The 19364-nt window shown below is 53.5% G+C and overlaps 2 protein-coding genes across 4 annotated transcripts; one reads left to right on the top strand and one right to left on the bottom strand.

Annotated features, from left to right (window-relative positions):
• Nucleotides 1-2937: 2937 nt before the first annotated feature.
• On the bottom strand, nt 2938-5982 carry TRIR (telomerase RNA component interacting RNase). 2 transcript variants are annotated; one of them, XM_081504544.1, is made up of 3 exons: nt 5617-5982; nt 3641-3718; nt 2938-3356 (listed from the first exon to the last, which is right to left on the bottom strand). In XM_081504544.1, the coding sequence occupies exons 1-3, from the start codon at nt 5971-5973 to the stop codon at nt 3249-3251; spliced, it is 543 nt and encodes a 180-aa protein (XP_081360670.1). In that variant the 5' UTR covers nt 5974-5982; the 3' UTR covers nt 2938-3248. The 2 variants fall into 2 exon arrangements, with proteins under 2 accessions (XP_081360670.1, XP_081360671.1); XM_081504545.1 differs by lacking the exon at nt 3641-3718.
• Nucleotides 5983-7480: 1498 nt separating this feature from the next.
• On the top strand, nt 7481-15624 carry GET3 (guided entry of tail-anchored proteins factor 3, ATPase). Of its 2 annotated transcripts, none has more exons than XM_081504543.1 (7): nt 7481-7655; nt 8505-8652; nt 12361-12506; nt 12594-12744; nt 14481-14588; nt 14683-14880; nt 15284-15624. In XM_081504543.1, exons 1-7 carry the CDS (start codon nt 7495-7497, stop codon nt 15413-15415), a joined length of 1044 nt encoding a protein of 347 aa, XP_081360669.1. In that variant the 5' UTR covers nt 7481-7494; the 3' UTR covers nt 15416-15624. The 2 variants fall into 2 exon arrangements, with proteins under 2 accessions (XP_081360669.1, XP_081360668.1); XM_081504542.1 differs by having other exon boundaries at nt 12358-12506.
• Nucleotides 15625-19364: the final 3740 nt, after the last annotated feature.

Here is a 19364-nt window from a genome sequence, read left to right as displayed (position 1 = left end):
AGTGTTAACCACTGGGCCTCCAAGAAAATTCCCCTCCCCCTACTTTCGATATGTCAAGTTTCCAGGGGCTCTGTGCAGGCTTTGTGGGGAGAAGTCTGGGAAGAAGAATATGACCGCTGCTGCCAGTATGATCCACAGTATTGGCCCTCGTATGATCACGGGTTCTTTTCTCTTCCCCAGATGGTGGATTTCAGTACTGAATCGAAAATCGGAAAGAAAAAAAAAAGCCCCCTGATTTCTTATGCACCTACTGCCTGTCAATGTATAAATGGCATTCTCATGACAGCCCTGTACACGGCAAACTTACTCCAACTAGAAGAGCTCAGTGCAAAAAAGAAACTCAAAACACTGAAGCCCAAACAGGAATCTGAGATGAGACAAACACATCTCAGTTTACAACAGCCTCCCTGCCTGAGCATCTCATCACACTGCACCCACATTTCAAGATATTTCTCAAACACGGTCCCCAGACAAAAGCAACTGCTTCACGTTGAGAAACAATAACAGCCCTTTCAAATGTCAGGGTTAATGTTGACTATATGAGCATTGCTCTTACTTTAGAACTTCACTCTAGATGTTTCAGTATTTTATCCCTATTTTATAGATGAATAACCTGAACCACAGAAAGGTTAAATAACTTACCCAAGATCACACAGCTAACAGACACCAGAAAAATTTGAAACCGGGACTGTGTGACTCACCAAAACCTGAATTTGATTCTCCTTCCTCTTCACTTTTCCCAGGTCAGGGCAGGTGAGCTCAGTGAAAGGAAGTGCCAACACTCCAGAATAGAGGCAGAGCTACTGCAGGGGCGACCTACTTCTCCCACTTCTTTCTTTTTAAAGATCCAGCGGCTGTTGGTGGCTTTGAGGGAGGAGGTAGAGATAGCTCCATTGGCTTCCCATGTCCCCTCCCCCATACTACATCTCCAAGGCTAACATCACACCTGGGCCAGCTCAGCATCATGAAAGGAGGGAGACCTTTCGCCTCATGTGGGAAATAAACCAGACAAGCCTTACTGTCTCTGTGTTAGCAGGAAGTAAAGAGGCATGTCACCTTTTCCAAAGTCTATTTGCTCACTCTTCAAGCTGGGCGTGATTCAGCTCAGAGTCTTTGCACATGCTGTTTCTTAAGCCTGCAACACTCTTCCAAGGACCATCCTCACTGCCTGTCCCACCTCCTTCAGGACTTGCAACAGACGGTGTGACCATTCTTGACCAGTTTAGTGTTGCCATCTTTCCCCCTCATCACAGATCCCCTTTCATACTCCCCCCCACAATAGAATGTATAATGGTGTTGTGTATTTTGTTTCTTGTTTCCCCCCCAACCACAACGTTAGCTCCACTAGGACAGGGAATTTGGACTGTGTTGATATTTGCAATTCCCCACCCCCACAGGCTGAATCTTGCAGTGTGAAGCTGTGTGTGTGTGTGTGTGTAAAAAAAAAAAAATACTGGATCAGGTTGCCATGTTCTCCTCCAGGGAATCTTCCTGACCTAGGGATGGAACCCACGTCTCCTGTGTCTGCCACATTGAGAGCCAGGTTCTTCACCACTGGGCCAGCTGAGAGGCCCCGTGAGCAGGTGCTAACTCAGCCCTCATCCTTCTGCCTCTACAGGTCGCAGGCATGTGGTGACCACCATGGTCTTAGGAATCATGATGCTCCCCTAATAGAAGAGGGACTGGAGCCTGGCCATAGGATGGGCACGAGTGCCAGGAGGCTCAGCATTCATGCTTGGGAAGGCCTGGGAGATGGGCCCACAGCTGGGATGCTTCGATGTTGCTCCATAATAGGTTTGAGGAGTTAGGAGGCACAGTCATCTTAACACCTTGGCTGGCTCCATGGAGAGCAGGCAGCCAGGTAGCCTTCAGCTCCAAATAGGATGAGCAATGGGGCCAGGAAGACACAGAATTACAAGAAACACTAGTGGGGGACTAGGGGCATCAGGCTTCCTTCAGGACATCTTGTCCCCTAGTATAGCAGTTGTCTTGTTCTGCAAGGTGGGACAAACAAGCCCTTTTGCATCCGTTCTCCTGATCATACAAAAAAAACCATAGCTTCCCTGGAAGGGCTACAAGTTGCTGGCAGGACAGACCAATCCCACTGGAACGCAGATCCTGGTCCTCTTTACTTCCTCCACTGCCAACACCCCATTAGCTCCTCTTGCCTGATCACAGCCTGGTCTCCTCCATCTCCCAGGTTCTGCCCAGACCCTTTCAGCCAGAGGGATCCTGTTAAGATGTAAAACATACCATGCTGCTCCTTACCACAACCCCCTAAAGGTTTCTTCTTACAAATAAAGTCCCAAATTCTCACCCTAGCACATGAGACTCTGCATATAACACACCCAGGCTTCTCACTCAGCCTGTTCCACTCAGTGGCCTCCTCAAAGCTCCCCGTAAAGGCCAGGCACCCTCCCTGTCTGTATACTGGCTGTTCACTACCCCACAGACAGGCTTCCTCACCTCCCTCAGGACTCTGATCAGATGTCAACTAAAACACACCCCTCCCTGCAGCCTCTCTCCTGTACTTCTTTGCAGTCACCTCCCCAAATGGGTCTCCCTTTTATCTGTGTCTGTTTCCTTCCACAAAGGCAGGAAGTATGCATGGTCTGTTTTGTTCACTGCAGTGGCCACAGGGCTCAGAAAAACCCAGGCACCCAGTAGGTGCTCCTTGTCTTCTGATTTGAACTGACAGCTTTGGCCCAGCCCAAATGAGACTGTGAAGAGACACTGAACAAGAGCAACAGCACAGGGTGGGGTGTGTGTCTCAGGGGCGAATCCTGAGGAGAATTCAACCCCAGGAGGGATTGCACCCCCGATATCCCCCACACCCTCACATCACTGGGGCAGACCCAGCCTTTGGTGGGTGTGCAACCAGCCAAGACGGAAGGGCTTAAGTTGGAGAGAGCAAAGAAGGCAAACCAAGCACACAACTCCAGCACTAAGTCATGTTCTTTACTTCCCAGAAGTGATGGCTAAAGGGTGGGAGAGGGGGTGAGAAAAGGAAGACAGAAAGAGCCAGGGGGAAGGAGGAGAAGGGACAGTAAAACACTGTTCTATGAAGTCTCAGGAGGCAAGTGCTCAAGGTAAAAAAGAGTCCTGGAGAATCATCCGCAGCTGCGGGAAGCATCTCAGTTTCCTTCTGTGTATAAGTCCTTGGGGGGAAAGGCTGCCGCGCTGCCACTGCATTAAATAGTTATGTACATCGCAGAGAGTCCCAGGCCGTGGGCAGGCAGGGAGGGGGGTCATTTCACCAGGGGCCGAGTTTTATCATCATCACCGCACTGGTGGGCTTTGTACTTTTTCACCTCTGCCATGTACTTGGCCCATGCATCACCTTTACTTGTTAATACCTGTGGGGGGGAGGAGGGATACACAGAGGGTTGGGAAGGGGATGCCAGGAACCAGGGTCAGGACTGTCCTGAGACAGCTGACCCACCCACAGTGTATTGGGTCTGAGATAAAGATAAGCAGAGTCAAGTTATCTAGGAGCTGGGTTGAAAGCCCTCCTCCCCCACCCTGTACATCCATCCAAGGGCCAGATACTGAAGAGGGAGGGATGGGGCACCTCCGCCAGGCGCTGAGGCTGGAAGGAAAAGGCAACAGAGGCAGTCCCTGCCACAATCAGTCTGCTCACCTCATCCTCCGTCTTCTGCTTCTTGGCTACTATTCCCGTCTTGAGGGCTAGTTTGTTCCCGCCTCTGCGCTTGCCCACCTGGGTGAAGGGACAGAAGACTGCAACGGTTACAGGAGCCGGGGCCCGCCCTTGGCGGTGCTGAGGCCCACTACACCTTCCTAGCCCGGCCCGGTGGCCCGTCCCGACGCCGCGCCCAGCTCCGCCAGCCGGCCGACCTGCGCAGCAATCAGAGAGGAGCACACGCGACTCAGCGCCTGCCCTGGGCCCATGATGCCCAGGCAGTCCTGGGCCCCCAAGCTGTCCTCCCAGAGAGAGAGAAGAATCCCCACATGAGGGGGATGAGCTCTGTCCTCACTATCCCCTAGTACGGACCACACAGGCAGCAACAGCTCCCTTTATTGAGCACTTACTGTATACTAAGCCCTGTGCCAAGTGGCTTTGGACGTATCATCTCCTTCCACTTTCACAGTCACCTTAAGATGAAGGTGACAACCATCCCCATGACAGATGAGGAAACACCTTTGAAAAGGAGAAGCCTGTCCCCTGGATCATGCTGACAGCAGACAGTGGAGCTGGATTCAGGGTCAGGTGTGTTGAGCACCATTCTTAGCCACCGCCTGACGCTGTTCCCTCACACCTAACCTGGCCTGACCTCTTTGAGGGCACTCCCGCAAATGGCCCCTCGATGACCAAATGGAAAAGGCAGTGACAACTACTGCTACTCTCATTCACAGGGGGGCACTTGGCTGCCACCCAGTTCTCACACCAGCCCAGGCCCTGTCACTTCCCATTCTTCAAATGTAAGACTTAGCCTCAATTTTCCTCCCAGTCCTCTCTTTTCTCCCACAAACTGAGGGCTTCTTGTGCACCAAGGGCTGTGACAGGCTTTACCGACATCCTGTCCCTAGCCCTCAACCAGGTGTTAAGTGACCTGAGCTGCTGAAAGTATTCTCACACTCCTTTTTGACAGATGAAGAAAACTGACACGCCCCCACCCAAGTCCATTACTCTTAAGTCAACACTTTTTTTCTCCACACCACAGGAACTTGCTGTCAACACCAGAGACAAAACCAGCTCAGGGTTGACAATCAATATAGGTGCCCTTTTTTTAGCCTAGAGTTTCTCAATCTTAGGCACTAATGACATTTTGAACTGGATCATGTTTGTTGGGGAGGGGGAGGAGAGAGTTCTGTGCATTTTAGGATGTTGAGCAGCAGCCCTGCCCTCTGCTCATGAATGTCAGTAGCACTGCCTCCTCCCGTTCTGATGACCACAGATGTCTCCGGACTTCGTCAAGTGTGGGGATGGGGTAGGGGGGAAATTGTCCTCAGTTGAGAACCACTGGTTTAGCCCTTCCTATAAGGCTTGCCCAGTGGTAATCACATAAGAAGATGCCCATTTTTGCAAGCAGGGAAAATGAGGTTAGGCCATTTCAGACGCTCCAGGAGAGCAGTGATGTCTGTCATGTTCAGCACAGCATATCCATCACCTAGCACGGTGCCCAGCACACGGTAAGGTGCTCAATAAATGGACACCGGACGAATGAGAATCATGGAAGTCAAGCAAATCTCCTAGGGTCACACAGTAAGCAGTCTGAGTCTTTCATTCACACAGCTCAGACTCCAGACTTGAATATGACCCCCATTCCCATAGTGGGAGATGGTCCCCAAATCCAAAGTTCGGGTAGGTACCACTCAAACAGGAATTCTAGTACCCTGGTTTCCCGATTCTGGGAACGCTGTTTCCAATGGAATTCCCCCCAGCTCCCAGTTCCTGCGGGCAGACTCCTGGGGTCCCCATCTCCGCCCCCAGCCCTCTCTTGTCGGGAATCCAGGTTCTGAATCCTCAGCGGGTGACCCGGACGGCCCCCTGATCGGGGTCGGAGGGTGGACCTGGATCTCGATCCCCTTTCTCGGTCCCGATTCCCCAGGCCAAGGAAGACCCTGGCGCCCGCCCCCACCCCCGCGGCTCCTTACGAAGCTGAGCGTGGGGCCCGGACCGCCCTTCCTCTTCGGATCCCCGGGACCCGCGGCGGCAGCGGTAGCTGGCTGATCGGGTCGCTGCGGGCCCGGGGGCGGCTCCTCCTGCCGCTGCCGCTGCTCCTCCTCCATCTTCCGCTTGAACAGCTCCAGGAAGCTGCCGTCGTTGGCGAACAAGTTCACGCCGCCCGACACCGGGCTCGAACCCGCACCCGACACTTCATCATCCCCGCTCTCGGGCGACGTCCCGGGCCCCGACTCAGCCCATCGGCTTCCGCCGCCGCCGCCGCCGCCACCCGCGGGGCCCGGCGCCTCCCGACTCGGAGGCTCCGCCCGTCTCCCTCGGGCAGCCATTTTGTCACCAGGTGCCGCGCAAAGGACTCCGGGAAAGCCGCTCCCGGCCCCGCGCTTAGCGCCCAACAAGCCTGGTCCCGGGCAATGCATGCCGGGAAGACCCGTCTGGTGCTTAGGCGTCCGCAGTGGGGGCGGGGCATGAGGGGCGGGGCGAATGAGGAATAAGGCCTGACGCGGCGCGCCCTCAGGCAGCTGTCCCGGCCCGCCCCGTCGGGTCCCGCGGAACATTATAACCCGGGCTCCTGCTGGCGTTACCCAGAGACAGTCTCTTCCGGAATGAGACTATTGTTTGGTTCTGGGTGTGTAGCTGGCTCTCGGAGTGAGGTTCTCGCTGGGGACTTGGTGGTGTACTAGCTTTTCGGGGCTAGAATCTCCTTCTGACACCAGGGATAACCTCAGTGAGGGGAGAGACGTTGCCTGGCTGTGTGCTCAGCTAATACCTCGGAACCTGGGTCCCTAACTAAAACTAGCCAGAGGGCATATCTAGCCTGGTCTCCGAGAACAGAAATGGGGGTGTCTCTGGATTAGGTACCTATCTTTGGGGTGGACCTTTCATTTGGAAGTAGAGACACAGCTGACTCCAAGGAGCTGAGAGGTTCATATCTCCAAATCAGGGTATTACTTTATGTGCTAGAGTACTGAAATGAAGACGCGGATATTTCTAGGTTGGAGTCTCCATCTAAGGTATCTAAGGTATAGTGTCTGCAAAAGGGCCTGGGACCAAGCATGTATTCCTGCCCAGGTCAGAGTTTCAAACAGAATTGGCTGAACTGACGTTTCCCCTCGAACCTGGGGTAAAGTGGAAGGAGGTTTTGGGGAATCGGGTGCCTTCTACAACAAGGATGCAAGCCCGCATAGGAGCTCAGGGCTCACTGGAATCTGCGGACCTCGCCCATAACTGGAGTAATTCTCCCTCTAACCCACTCGCAGCGCCGAGTCTATCTCCAGCCAACAAATCAGTTCGTCTGTGATTGGTTTGCGTCAGGAGCCCGGTGGCTCCCAGCCAATTGAATAACAGAAGAGACGGACCTGAGGGGTGTTGGGACCCAGTTCGGAGAATGGGGACGGGAAATGATCGACAAGAAGTTGAGCCTATGGCGTCAGGTCAGGGTGGACCTCGGAACTAACTTCTTGAAAAGGGAATGGAATGGGTGTTTGGCCGGTTGCTAAGGAGAGGTTGGCGCTGCCGGGACATGAGAGTGATTGGTGAAAGTAAGAAAAGATGTAGCCAATGAAAGGAGTGCTGCTAGACTTAGCGGCCAATCAGTAAAGGGGAGTATCCTGGGATGTACCAATGTATTAATTAGACAGGGGGAGTCTTTGAAGAAAATATAGACATGAGGCTGACATGGTGAAGCTTGGAAGGGAAGACATTGGACATATAGCTTCTATTAGCTCCTAGAAGTTAGGCTATGATAGAATCAATTCAAGGTTCTAGCCTTGATGGGGATGTGATAGGAAATTTCCCCTGCAGGTGCTTTGCATGGTGCGCTCCGCTTGATCACGTGAGCCGGTTCCAAGATGGCGGCAGGGGTGGCCGGGTGGGGGGTTGAGGCAGAGGAGTTCGAGGATGCGCCTGATGTGGAGCCGCTGGAGCCCACGCTTAGCAACATCATCGAGCAGCGCAGCCTTAAGTGGATCTTCGTTGGGGGCAAAGGTGGCGTTGGCAAGACAACTTGCAGGTAAGGAGGCTGCAGTAGGGGCCGGGAAAACGGGTGGGATGTACCACAGGATGAAGGGGAGGCGAAAGACCGGGTCTTCTAGCACCAGCCGGTCAAGAGGGCTGGGGCGGGGTCTTCTGGATTGTACTCTCCAGAAGTTATCTGGAGCAAATGGAAGATACCTCGTGAAAGCCGGCCTGGCACCCTCTTGAGTTGGACCATCCCTGTTAGGGCTCAAGGGCTGAACCATGTTGAATCCAGCGCACGGGGTCCGGGAGAGCACTTAGATGTCCCCATCAGGTAGACTGTACCAGAGTGTGCCCAGAGTAGGAGAGGGGCACCTGAGCGAACTATCCTAATCTGGTGAACCTTGTCATTCTCTGCCCACGTTGGGGTGGAAGGCGGGAGGGAGGGCACATGATCAGGCTATCCCAGTCAGCTGGGAGGAGGAGGAGGGATTCCCCGGGCAGATTACCCTGGACAGATGGACCGAACCACCGAGTTTAGCAACAGGTGCAAAGGACCCCTTAGCTTAGCGTTGAGGGAGGGGACACAGGGTCAGGCTATGCTGGGTGGACAGCCGGATCATGATGCCACTTTGTGCCAGCGAAGACGCAGGCATCACACCAGACTGACACATTCAGCCTAATCTTACCACTCTAGCCAGGTGGAAGATTCAGTAGGTGAAGTCTGAGAGGGTCCCACTGCAGAGATTGAGGCCTGATCCCACAGTCCTCCATACTCTTCTCTCAAGGCCCTTGCTGATCCAGGTCCCCTGCTCCTGTGACCCTTCATCTCCCCTTGCAGACCTAGGGAGCAGAGCCTAACTCTTCACCCCCCCCCCCACCTTTTGACCTTTCCTTTGCCCAGCTGCAGCCTAGCAGTCCAGCTGTCCAAGGGGCGGGAGAGTGTTCTGATCATCTCCACCGACCCAGCCCACAACATCTCCGATGCATTTGACCAGAAGTTCTCCAAGGTGCCTACCAAGGTCAAAGGCTATGACAACCTCTTTGCCATGGTGAGTGCAACAAGGCTCAGCCCCGTGCCACACACACACACCCCCAACTCTGTCAAAGGCACCTTCAGGCCTTTCCTGTGAACACCCACCATTAGCTACCATGTCCTGCCCATTCCCCAGCCTCTTGTCTCTCCACTTTCCCCTCTTCTTCAGCATACCCACAGGGGACTGGGTGAGAAACGTTTGTGGATCAGAAAGGAAACCAGAGTAACTGGAGATTAGTGAGAAAGGGGAGGGGAGGGAGACATCAATAAGAGACACGTGGTATAGGACCTAGCAGGCCACTGGGAGCAGTTTAGCTTTGATTCCAAATTTATATATTTTTTATATTTATTTTTATTATATATTTGGTTGCTCTGGGCCTTAGCACCAGGTCTTAGTTGCAGCACACAGAATCTTTAGTTGCAGCATGTGGAATTTAGTTTCCCAACAAGGGATTGAACCCAGGTCCCCTGGGTTGGAGGATGGAGTCTTAGGCACTGGACCACTAGGGAAGTCCCTGATTCCAAGTTTAATGGGAAGCTGTTTGTTTTAAGCAGAATAACGTCACGGCCAAATCGTTTTTCGAAAAGTTCCCTGTAGCTTTCATGAAGAGATTGGATTATAAAGTCAAGAATGGAAGCAAAGAGAACTGGGACAGTGACCAGGCTAGAAACAGTGGTTGGCAGCCAAAACTTGGTGAGGAGGGAGGTGAGAAGTGGTAAAATTTGGGATTTATTTTCATTTGTTTGTTTGGCTTCAGTGGCTCTTCATTGTCATACACAGGGGCTTCTGTTGCAGTATGTGGGCTTAGTTTCCCCATGTCATTGGGATCTTAGTTCCCTGACCGGGGATTGCATCCCCTGCATTGGAAGGTGGATTCTTAACCACTGGACCACTAGGGAAATCCCTAGGATATATTTTGGAATTAAAGCAATTTGACTGCTTGGTTATAATGCACAAGGAAAAGAGATGAATTCAGTACATCTCTTAGTTGACTCCCTGGGCAGCTGAGATGGAGAAGACTGGGAGAGGAGCAGGTGTAGAAGGCAAAAATGGGGAATTTTATTCAGCTCAGTGAGACCAAGGTGCCCACTGGTCATCCAAATGGAGACATCAGGACAGTGGCTTAGTTATATGGGCCTAGAGGAGGAGGTTGGCATTGATTTGAGAGTCATCGTCCCGAGGATGATCTTTATTTAAAGCTGTGTGAATGGAGGAAAGAGTGAGAGAATAGAGAGGCCCAGAAACAACTGGGGGCATATCAGTATTTAGGGTCCATCAGAGGAAGAGAAAGAATCAGTGAAAGAGGCCAAGGAGGAGCCCCAGGTGAGGTGGGAGGGAAGCAAGATAGTACGGGCTCCTAAACTTGAGGAGGACAAACGGACTTGGGCAGAAAAATTGTTGGCTCTGGCATGCACATCCGTTTTAAGCAGATCGCCCTGGGAATGGGTACAAAAGCCTGCTTGGAGTGGGTGAACCAAAGTGGAGACAGTGATCACCTTGATGGAAGCAGAGAAATGAGCATGGCCATCCCTGGAGGGGAATGGGAATGAGAGTTAAGGACGGCTTTTCTGAGAAAGGAGATGCTAAAGAGCACATGTGTTTGCTGATGCAAATGCTTCAGAGAATTCTCTGGTAGTCCAGTGGTTAGAACTCTGGGCTCTCTCTTTACTGAGGACCGGGTTCAACCCCTGGTTTGGGAACTAAGGTCCCATAAGCTGCTCGGTGTGGCCAAAAAAAAGCTTCAACTGGGAGGGACAAATGATGCTACAGGAGGGAATGAAGATCCCAGCTGAGGAGGGGCCTCAGGAGGGCGTCTGCTCACTCCAGTGCACAGACCCAGGACTTGGGCTCTGCCAGGACCAGGGGCTTGGAAGGAAGGACTGGGGCATTTTCTAGGGTGAAATGAGGGTGTTGGTGGCCAGTGGCTTCACTTTCTCACTGAGGCACAAGCCCCAGCAGAGACTGAGGGCCACTTGGAAAGAAGGTGTTTGAGGAGGGAGAAGATGTGGCATTAATACTCCCACCGGTGGATTGTCTGGCTTGTCAAATGCCCATTGGAGATTTGCGATCAGCAGTGGGGAGCAAGGTAAAGCTGTTTATGAGACATGTTCCTCGGATGTTTACCTCGGTGCAGCCATGCCAGTGAGCTGCAAATAATGAGAATGGGGCTTTTGCCAACTGCAGAGGAAAAAGGGAGTGTGTGTATGCAGAGGCATCCTCTGGAGACTGGACTGGATAAGGGTGCTGGCCAAGAGGGACACTGACAGTGAACAAGGGGGCAGAGGGGTGGGGACGAGGTGTGGCCCAGAGAGATCTAGAATAACAGGAGTTGAGAGAGCTGGGGTCAGAGAGTGGGCCAGTAGCTAGGACTAACCCCTCAAGGGTGTGACTGGGGGGGTGATGTGTGGACAAGCTCCCCACAGGGAAGTGACCTCTGAGGCCAGGGAGTTGAGGGATTCACCAAAGAAACCATGAAGTCAAAAGGAAGAGGTAGGGGCTTCCCTGGTGGCTCAGTGGTAAAGAATCCACCTGCAATGCTAGAGACACGGATTCGATCCCCCCTGATGCAGGAAGATCCCACATGCTGAAGAGCAGCTAAGGCCATGTGCCACAACTATTGGACCTGTGCTCCAGAGACTGGGCGCTGCAACTACTGAAGCCCGAGAGCCCTAGAGCTTGTGCTCCACAACAAGAGAAGCCACCGCGATGAGAAGCCTGCACATCGCAATTAGAGAAAAGCCCTTGCAGCAAAGAAAAACTCAGCATCGCCAAAAATAAATAAAATTATTTTTCAAAAAAGAAGAAGAAGAAAAAGAGGTAACACAGGCAGAAGATAGAGAGGCATTGAGTGCAGGACAGGCCAGGGACCCCAGGCTTGGTCATCCTTTCATGGATCCTACATCCAAGTTGAGGACCTACTCTGTGCCACACACTTCCCAGATGTTGGGGACACCACAGTGAACAAGACAGTCAAAACCCCTGCCCTCCTGGGGCTGGCACTCTGGTGTGGATACAGGTGATAAACACGATAAGTGAACACCAAGTGTGTATGTGCTTAGTCGCTAAGTTGTGTCCAACTCCTTTATGACCCCATGGACTGTAGCCCACCAGGCTCCTCTCTCCATGGGATTTCCCAGGCAAGAATACTGGAGTGAGTTGCCATTTCTTTCTCCAGGGGATCTTCAAGAGGCCAGATGTTAAGGGGAAAGGAAAAGAGGGCAGCGGGGGCTAGGGCTGCACTGTTAGCTCAGGCATTCAAGGAAAACTCATGTTATAGGACTCATCTGGAAGAGATCCTGGGCTGGGTGGGGGAATAGCCAGTGAAAAGTCCCTGCAGGGACTTCCCCAGGGGCCCAGTGGTTAAGATTCTGTGCTTCCACTGCAGGGGGCACGGGTTCGATCCCTATTCAGGGAACTCAGATCCCACATACTGCATGATGTGGCCAGATAAAAAGAAGAGGCCTTGCAGTAGGCTCTGGCTTCCATCTGGACACTGAGCACAGTTGACGATCTTCCACCTGCTTGTGAAAGGGTTTGACAATCTGTGGTCGCTGGATACCCGAAGCGCCTAAGGGAGGGGCCGTGGCACCTCAGGGGTCTCCTCAGCTGTGACCTGATGATGGGCTGTGCTCAGGCGCCCCACACGCTCCCTCAGGCTCTGTGCCTCGGTGCCAAAGCCCCAGCCACAGCAGCCTGAATCTTGACCCCCTCGGCCCGAAGGAGATTGACCCCAGCCTGGGCGTGGCGGAGCTGCCAGACGAGTTCTTTGAAGAGGACAACATGCTGAGCATGGGCAAAAAGATGATGCAAGAAGCTATGAGCGCATTCCCGGGTATCGACGAGGCCATGAGCTACGCAGAGGTGATGAGGTCAGGCACGGCCAGGGGTACTGGGTGCTGCCTGGGGCTGGGGGCGGAAGAAGGGGCAGAGCGGGCCTGACCCTCTTCTCCCTGCAGGCTGGTGAAGGGCATGAACTTCTCCGTGGTGGTGTTCGACACGGCGCCCACAGGCCACACGCTGAGGCTGCTCAACTTCCCCACCATCGTCGAGCGGGGGCTTGGCCGCCTCATGCAGATCAAGAACCAGATCAGCCCCTTCATCTCACAGGCAGGCAGGGCCCCTGGGCAGCCAGGAATCCCCTGAGTCAGAGCAGGGCTCCCAATCGCACCGTAACAAAGGCCTTTACCACGTGCCCTCTCAGTCGGCGCTTCCCAATGGGTGGGTTGGGTCTTCACTGTGGAGGAACTGTGTCCCTGCCTCCACCTCTTGAGTGCACCAGACAGAGCTTGAAACCACATATAGTAAGTCCACTACATATGAATGAGTTCCGTTCCGAGATCAAGTTTGTAAGTCCAGTTGGTCTGTAAGTCCAGTTGGTCTGTAAGTTCAACAAAGTTAACCTAGGTACCCAAATAACACAATTGTCTATGCAGTTCTGTACTGTACTGTTGTTTAGTTGCTCAGTCGCTTCTGACTTTTTTGTGACCCCATGAACTGTAGCCCACCAGGCTCCTCTGTCCATGGGATTTCCCAGGCAAGAATTCAGGAGTTGGTTGTCATTTCCTTCACCAGGGGATCTTCACAACCCAGGGATCGAACCTGAGTCTCCTGCATTGGCAGGCGGGTTCTTTACCGCTGAGCCACCAGGGAAGCCCATACCATACTGTAATGGGTTTATAATACTTCATGCACAAATAATACATAAAAACCACAAAGAATAAAACATTTTTAAGCTCACAGGACAGTACCTTAAAAAGTACAGTAGGCAGTACAACAATTGGCATACAGAACAGGCAAGAAGAGTTACTGACTGGAGGAGGGATAGGAGGTGTGAGGTGGTAGAGCTGAAGGATAGTCAGCAATAGGAGACAGAGGGCAAGCTGCAGGTTCAGTCGTGCCTGACATGAATAGCACAGGTTCTGGTTTCTGGCCGAAACCAAATGTATGTTTGTATCTTCAAAAGTTCACAACTTGAAGGTTCCTATGTAGGGGACTTACTGTATCCAGAGCCAGGTGGCCCAGGTTCAAATGCACTGCACTCTGGTGTGATACTGCTCTGTGACCTCAAGTCACTTCCCCTCTCTGGGCCGTGTCTGTCAAATGGAGAGCATGCGAGTCCCCCCACCACGGGTTGTTATTAGCACGACATGACAACCCTAATGACCGCATGCTTCTGCACACCACTCCCACCTCCCTGGTTATGGGTGGTCGGTGGGGACTTGAGTCTCAGGTGGTAACTTTTTATCTGTTGGTGGTTGCTCTGGGTCTCCGTTTCTGCGAGGGCTTTTCTCTAGTTACAGCAAGCAGAGATTACTCTCTAGTTGCAGTGCCTGGGCTTGTCACTTCAGTGGCTTCTCTTGTTTCAGAGCACAGTCTCTAGTTGCAAGGGCTTCTGTAGTTGCGGCACATGAGCTTAGTTGCTCCTCAGCACGTGGGATCTTCCAGGATCAGGGATAGAACACATGTCTCCCACTTTGGCAGGTGGATTCTTAACCACTGAGCCATCAGGGAAGCCTCCCTCAGGTAGTAAAATTTGTGGAGCATTTCCTGTGTGCCAGGCACCCTTCTGAGTGTGTGACAGTGTGTTGTGTAGGACAGCAGCTCTACACATGTGGAAACTGAGGCACTAACCTGGCCATGGTCCCACAAAAATGGCAGAGCTGGGGCTGGATCCGTGTGATCTACTCAAGGACCCTCATCTTAAACCACTGAGAGGTGTTGGGATTCGATTCCTCCCATCTCCCCCAACCCGCCCTGCCCTCCCCAACCAAGTGTCTAGTGAGCTGGACCCAGGGAGTGTAATGGGCCCCAGGTAAACCATGAGCCCTCTCCCATCCCCATAGATGTGCAACATGCTGGGCCTCGGCGACATGAATGCAGACCAGCTGGCCTCCAAGCTGGAGGAGACACTGCCTGTCATCCGCTCCGTCAGCGAGCAGTTCAAGGACCCTGTGAGTTCAGGTCCAGGTGGGCAGTGAGAGGCTCCGGGAACAACGGGGACAGGGCTGAGACCTGCCCCTCCCTGTCCTCTCTCGCCTCCCACAGGAGCAAACAACCTTCATCTGTGTGTGCATCGCGGAGTTCCTGTCCCTTTATGAAACCGAACGGCTGATCCAGGAGTTGGCCAAGTGCAAGATTGACACGCACAACATCATCGTCAACCAGCTTGTCTTCCCTGATCCCGAGAAGCCCTGCAAGATGTGTGAGGCCCGCCACAAGATCCAAGCCAAGTACCTGGACCAGGTGCGCATACCCACCCTCCCGCCCAGTCCTCGTACTTTGACCCCAGAAGCTGCGATCTGGCCCAGCCCAGCCAGCCCAGCTGACCTTTTACCATGTTCTCTGATCTTTTGCTCCATCCCACTCTCTGTTCATCTGCCTAATCCCCTGCCCTTCACCTCCTGCTTCAGACCTGATTCTGGCCTTTGTAGACTAGCTGACCTGGGTATCTCTGATCCTGGGGAGTGGGAGGTCCAGGCCCATGGTCTCTGACCTCACTGGCGCCACTCCCACCCATGACCCTGTGAAGTCCTTGCTCATATTCTGTCCCTGACCCTGAGACCCCCCCCAGCCTGACCCTTTACACCGATCACATCCTGTCCCTGCCCCATGGCCCCCTGACTGCTGCCTTCTGCCCCCGCCACAGATGGAGGACTTATACGAAGACTTCCACATTGTGAAGCTGCCGCTGCTACCCCATGAGGTTCGGGGAGCGGACAAGGTCAACACCTTCTCCGCTCTCCTCCTGGAGCCCTACAAGCCCCCCAGCGCGCAGTAGCACCTCCACCAGCCCCAGCTGCCATTTCACACCCATCCGCCACCCTCCGGGGCAAAGTTTGCACAAAGTTCCCCCCCTAATACAGGGGAACCACTTAGGGGATGGGAGGCGGGGAGGGGGTCTTTTCCCCCTGGTGGGGCTGGGGGAGCTATAGCTGCCCCCCCACCTCTCCCCACCTCTCCTCCCTCAATAAAATGATCTTAAACTTCTGTGGATATTGATATGAGGTGGGAGTTGGGGCTTAGTACCTTCATGTACGGTTGCACAGTTGTACACTGCACAAAGATGTCACATCCAGAGAGGCATTGTCACAACAGAGATCTAATAGAGATGCATGTTTATTGTGGCAATTTTGGAAGGAGGGTTCTTTGGTAAAGGGGTGCTGTTTTCTTGGTCTTTGTGGGTCAAGGTGTCCTTTGGGGCTGTAAGGCCTGGAGTAGAAGAAGGAGCATCTGCCCACCTCCTTCAGGGCCCAGAGCGTGGGAACCAAGAGGCCCCTTGACCAGCCCCAGGCTGGCGGGGAGCGGATTAGGCCGGCATCGGGCCCAGCACTGCCTGCTGTTTGGTTTGGGAATTAGTGGGCGCCCTGGGCAGAGGCTGGGCTTGCCAGACTGGGGATTAACAGTCTCCACCCACCTCCCCCCCAACCAATTCCTGTTCTATGGAATGGCATGGCATCAGCCTGTCCCAGCACAGGACTGAAACGGGGGCAATTTAGGGGACAAGATGACAAAAAACTCAGGCTAGAGGGGCCCTGAAGTCCCATCCTGCCCCTGGAGCAGTCTTAGTGGCCTGTAGCATGTTTCCTGCAGTTTGAGCACCAGTCCCCTATTCCTAAAATGAAGACAGAAGTGTGGCCATTCATAGGGCCCTGGCACAAATTCACCTGACCTTGGAAGGGTCAGCACACCAGCCTGAAAGACACCTAGCAGCCCGCCTTCCCCCCTTCACGCTTCCCTCTGCCACTCCCTGGACAGTCACTGTCACACCCTACTTGAGAGACCCAGGACTGGCATGACCTTGGGCATTTGCAGGTTCCAAGCTGGAGCTAAATGTGGGTGAGGGGAGAAAGGGGGTGCTGGAGGATACACATGAGTCAGGAAGTAGTGTTTAGACAGCGCACATTCAGGATCTAGTTGTGCCAGGGTGTGCATATGTAAGGGGAACCCAGCCACGAGCCTAGACATGTCCCCCCCAACTCCAGGTTGTACACAAGCCAGTATAGGCAGGTCCATGTCAGGGAAGTACTTGTAACCTAACCAAACTGCTTGGGTTCAAATCCCAGGTGTGTCATGAAAGGGCTGTGTGTCATCTGGGCCTCAGTTTAGCGGGAATAATAGCGGGAATAACAAAGGCACCAAATTCGCATTTCCTGCTTGTAAAGACACAATGAGATAAAATAGGTAACGCCTTTACAACAGCCCCAGGCCTGTACCTGCCAAGGAGTGTTTGTTAATATTCGCTGTTACAATTAGTAAGCATGTGAACTAGCCTGGGCAACCTGCCTCCGCCCCAGCAGGGGTCCAGCAGTCAAAAGTGTGTGGGGATACTGGGAGCTGGAGGATGGGAGATGAGCTCGGGTGGGGGAGTGGGGGGAGGGCTAGCTGCTGGGTGCGAGGATACATCCAAGGAAATAGGGGCCTCAGTCTGGGTATGAAGTGAAGTGAAAGTCGCTCAGTCGTGTCCGACTCTGCGATTCCATGGACTATACAGTCCATGGATTTCTCTAGGCTAGAATCCTGGAGTGGGTAGCCTTTCCCTTCTTCAGGGGATCTTCCCAACCCAGGGATTGAACCCAGGTTTCCTGCATTGCAGGTGGATTCTTTACCAGCTGAGCTACAAGGGAAGCCAGGTTGAGTATGGAGCCCATCAACCTGAAGCCTGTCCCCTCCCCAGTTGCCTTAGCTAGCAGCATCACCCCTCACCCTCTTTTATGAGCTGTCCAGCAGCTGGACAGCGGAGGCATGGGTCCGAGGACAGACAGTCCGGGCTGGTTCCTAATTACCCCGGGTGGGGCAGACACCTGCCGGGTTAGGAACACAGCGTCCTGGCTGGCTGGACCTCAGGGTGGGGTCAAGTGGAGCCATGTGCACTTCTGGAGCTAGGGTGGACTGGAGAGTCTGAGGGGCACTCCAGGATGCCCCTCTTGGGGCTGGAGCCCTGAGCCTCTGCCCCTCCCACACTGGATTATGCATTCAAAGTTGAGGATGGAGGGCTGTCTGTGCCAGGCTAGAGTGCCCCCTGCGTAGGTGTGTCTCTGAAGGGAGAACATGTGTCCTGTATCCGTGCCAAGTGTGGGGACAAAGTTTTGTGTCCCTAAGCTTGTGTGTTCATGACAATGACGAAAGTGACTGCAGCCCAGGGTGTGTGTGCACGCCTGCCCACCGCCACCCAAAGTGAGGGGGTGTTGGGGAGGGTGTGTCTTATGGGTTGATGTACAAATAAATGCAGGTGAATTTCATGAGGGATTATGGCCTGACTCCTGGATGTGACCCTCTGGGTCTGTGGGACTGTTGGGAGGGGTCAGTGTTGCACAAATGTGTCTTTGCAACATGGGCAAATCTAAGGGACCACCAGACCTGGATCTGATCCCAGGACTGTGGGCTGCTGTGTTGAGGGCAGGTGCTCCTGCATCTGATGTGTGGTCAGTTCAGTTCAGTCGTTCAGTCATGTCCAACTCTTTGCGACCCCGTGGACTGCAACACGCCAGACTTCCTTGTCTATCACCAACTCCCAGAGTGTGCTCAAACTCATGTGTGGTCACAGGTGTGTTTTTGTACAGGAGAGATCAGGAATAAATGTAGGCTACCTCCCTCTGTGTGATGGTCACCTATGTGATGGTGTTCTGGGGTCAGGCTGTGGTCTGCACTTGGCTGGCTGTGTGACCTTGTGTCTTTACTACCTAGTACAATTATGAAGGAATTCACAGCTTGGGTCCCTCCCCTTGTGTTCCTGGGTAGCTGTTTGGAGCACTGTGTGGGTGCCTGAGAGCTGAGAACCTGGGTGGGTTTGGGTTAGGGTCCATTGGCTTTATATCTGCATGTTAGTGGGGGTAGGGTACGGCTAAGTGTCTCTTGTGTGACTCTGGAAATCTTTGTGACAGTGTGTAACTTCTTTCTGGGTCACAATGATTGTGGGAGGCTGTGTTGAGGAAAGTTGAATTTGTGTCTGATCTATGGTATGTTTCCATGTGCATCTTTATGGTTAATTTACAGGTGAGTTTCGAGTGACCTAGCCTCACTGAGCAGTGTGTGTACAACTGAGTTGGGTAAAGACAGGGTTCCTGCCCCTTCCCCCAGCTCTAGGGCTAAAGTTTCTGGGACCTGCCATTGACTGACTGGGAGACAGGACAGGGAGGAGCTAGGGAGGTCAGGGTGAATTCTCCACCCCCCGCCCCAGGTAACAAACTGAGGAGACTTCAAACAAAGTTCTCAGGCTGCAACTGACTGGGGGGAGGGCCAGGGAAGGGCCACGCACGTCCACTCCCCAGCCCCCTCCCTCACAGAATCTGGCTTAAGCCCCACCCAACACTGAAGCCACCCGCCCAGCCCATCCTGTCCTTGTCCCAAGTGTCCCTGAACCAGCCATCAGGTGAGAAGGACCCAGGCCTGGGGGAACCAGGAACCCTGAGGACAAGTCGGTCTGCGAGGGAAAATCCATCTGAATCCTCAGGGTAGGGTGTGGAAGGCAAGCAGGGAATGGACACAGGAAAGGTCCAGGTGGATCCAGGGCCAGGGGGAGGGGGCAGAGCCAGGGCGATTAAGTGGGAGGGGGATAGACTGGGGCTGCTGTGCAGCAGAGGGAGCTAGTCTGAGGCCAGGGGAACTGTGGGAAGGGACCTGGGGGCCAGGAGGCTTGGGGACCAGGCTTTGGAGGACTTCAAAAGAAAGCGCAGGGAGGAGAATGGGCCCTCATTGGGTTAGGGGAGGAGGAGAGGAAAGGTCGAAGT

This window comes from Giraffa tippelskirchi, chromosome 6 (assembly GCF_054371585.1).
Source record: "Giraffa tippelskirchi isolate mGirTip1 chromosome 6, T2T-mGirTip1v1.2.pri, whole genome shotgun sequence".
NCBI classification, from domain to species: Eukaryota; Metazoa; Chordata; class Mammalia; order Artiodactyla; family Giraffidae; genus Giraffa; species Giraffa tippelskirchi.
The sequence above is the reverse complement of the archived record's forward strand: the minus strand, read 5'-3'. Positions and strand labels throughout refer to the sequence as shown.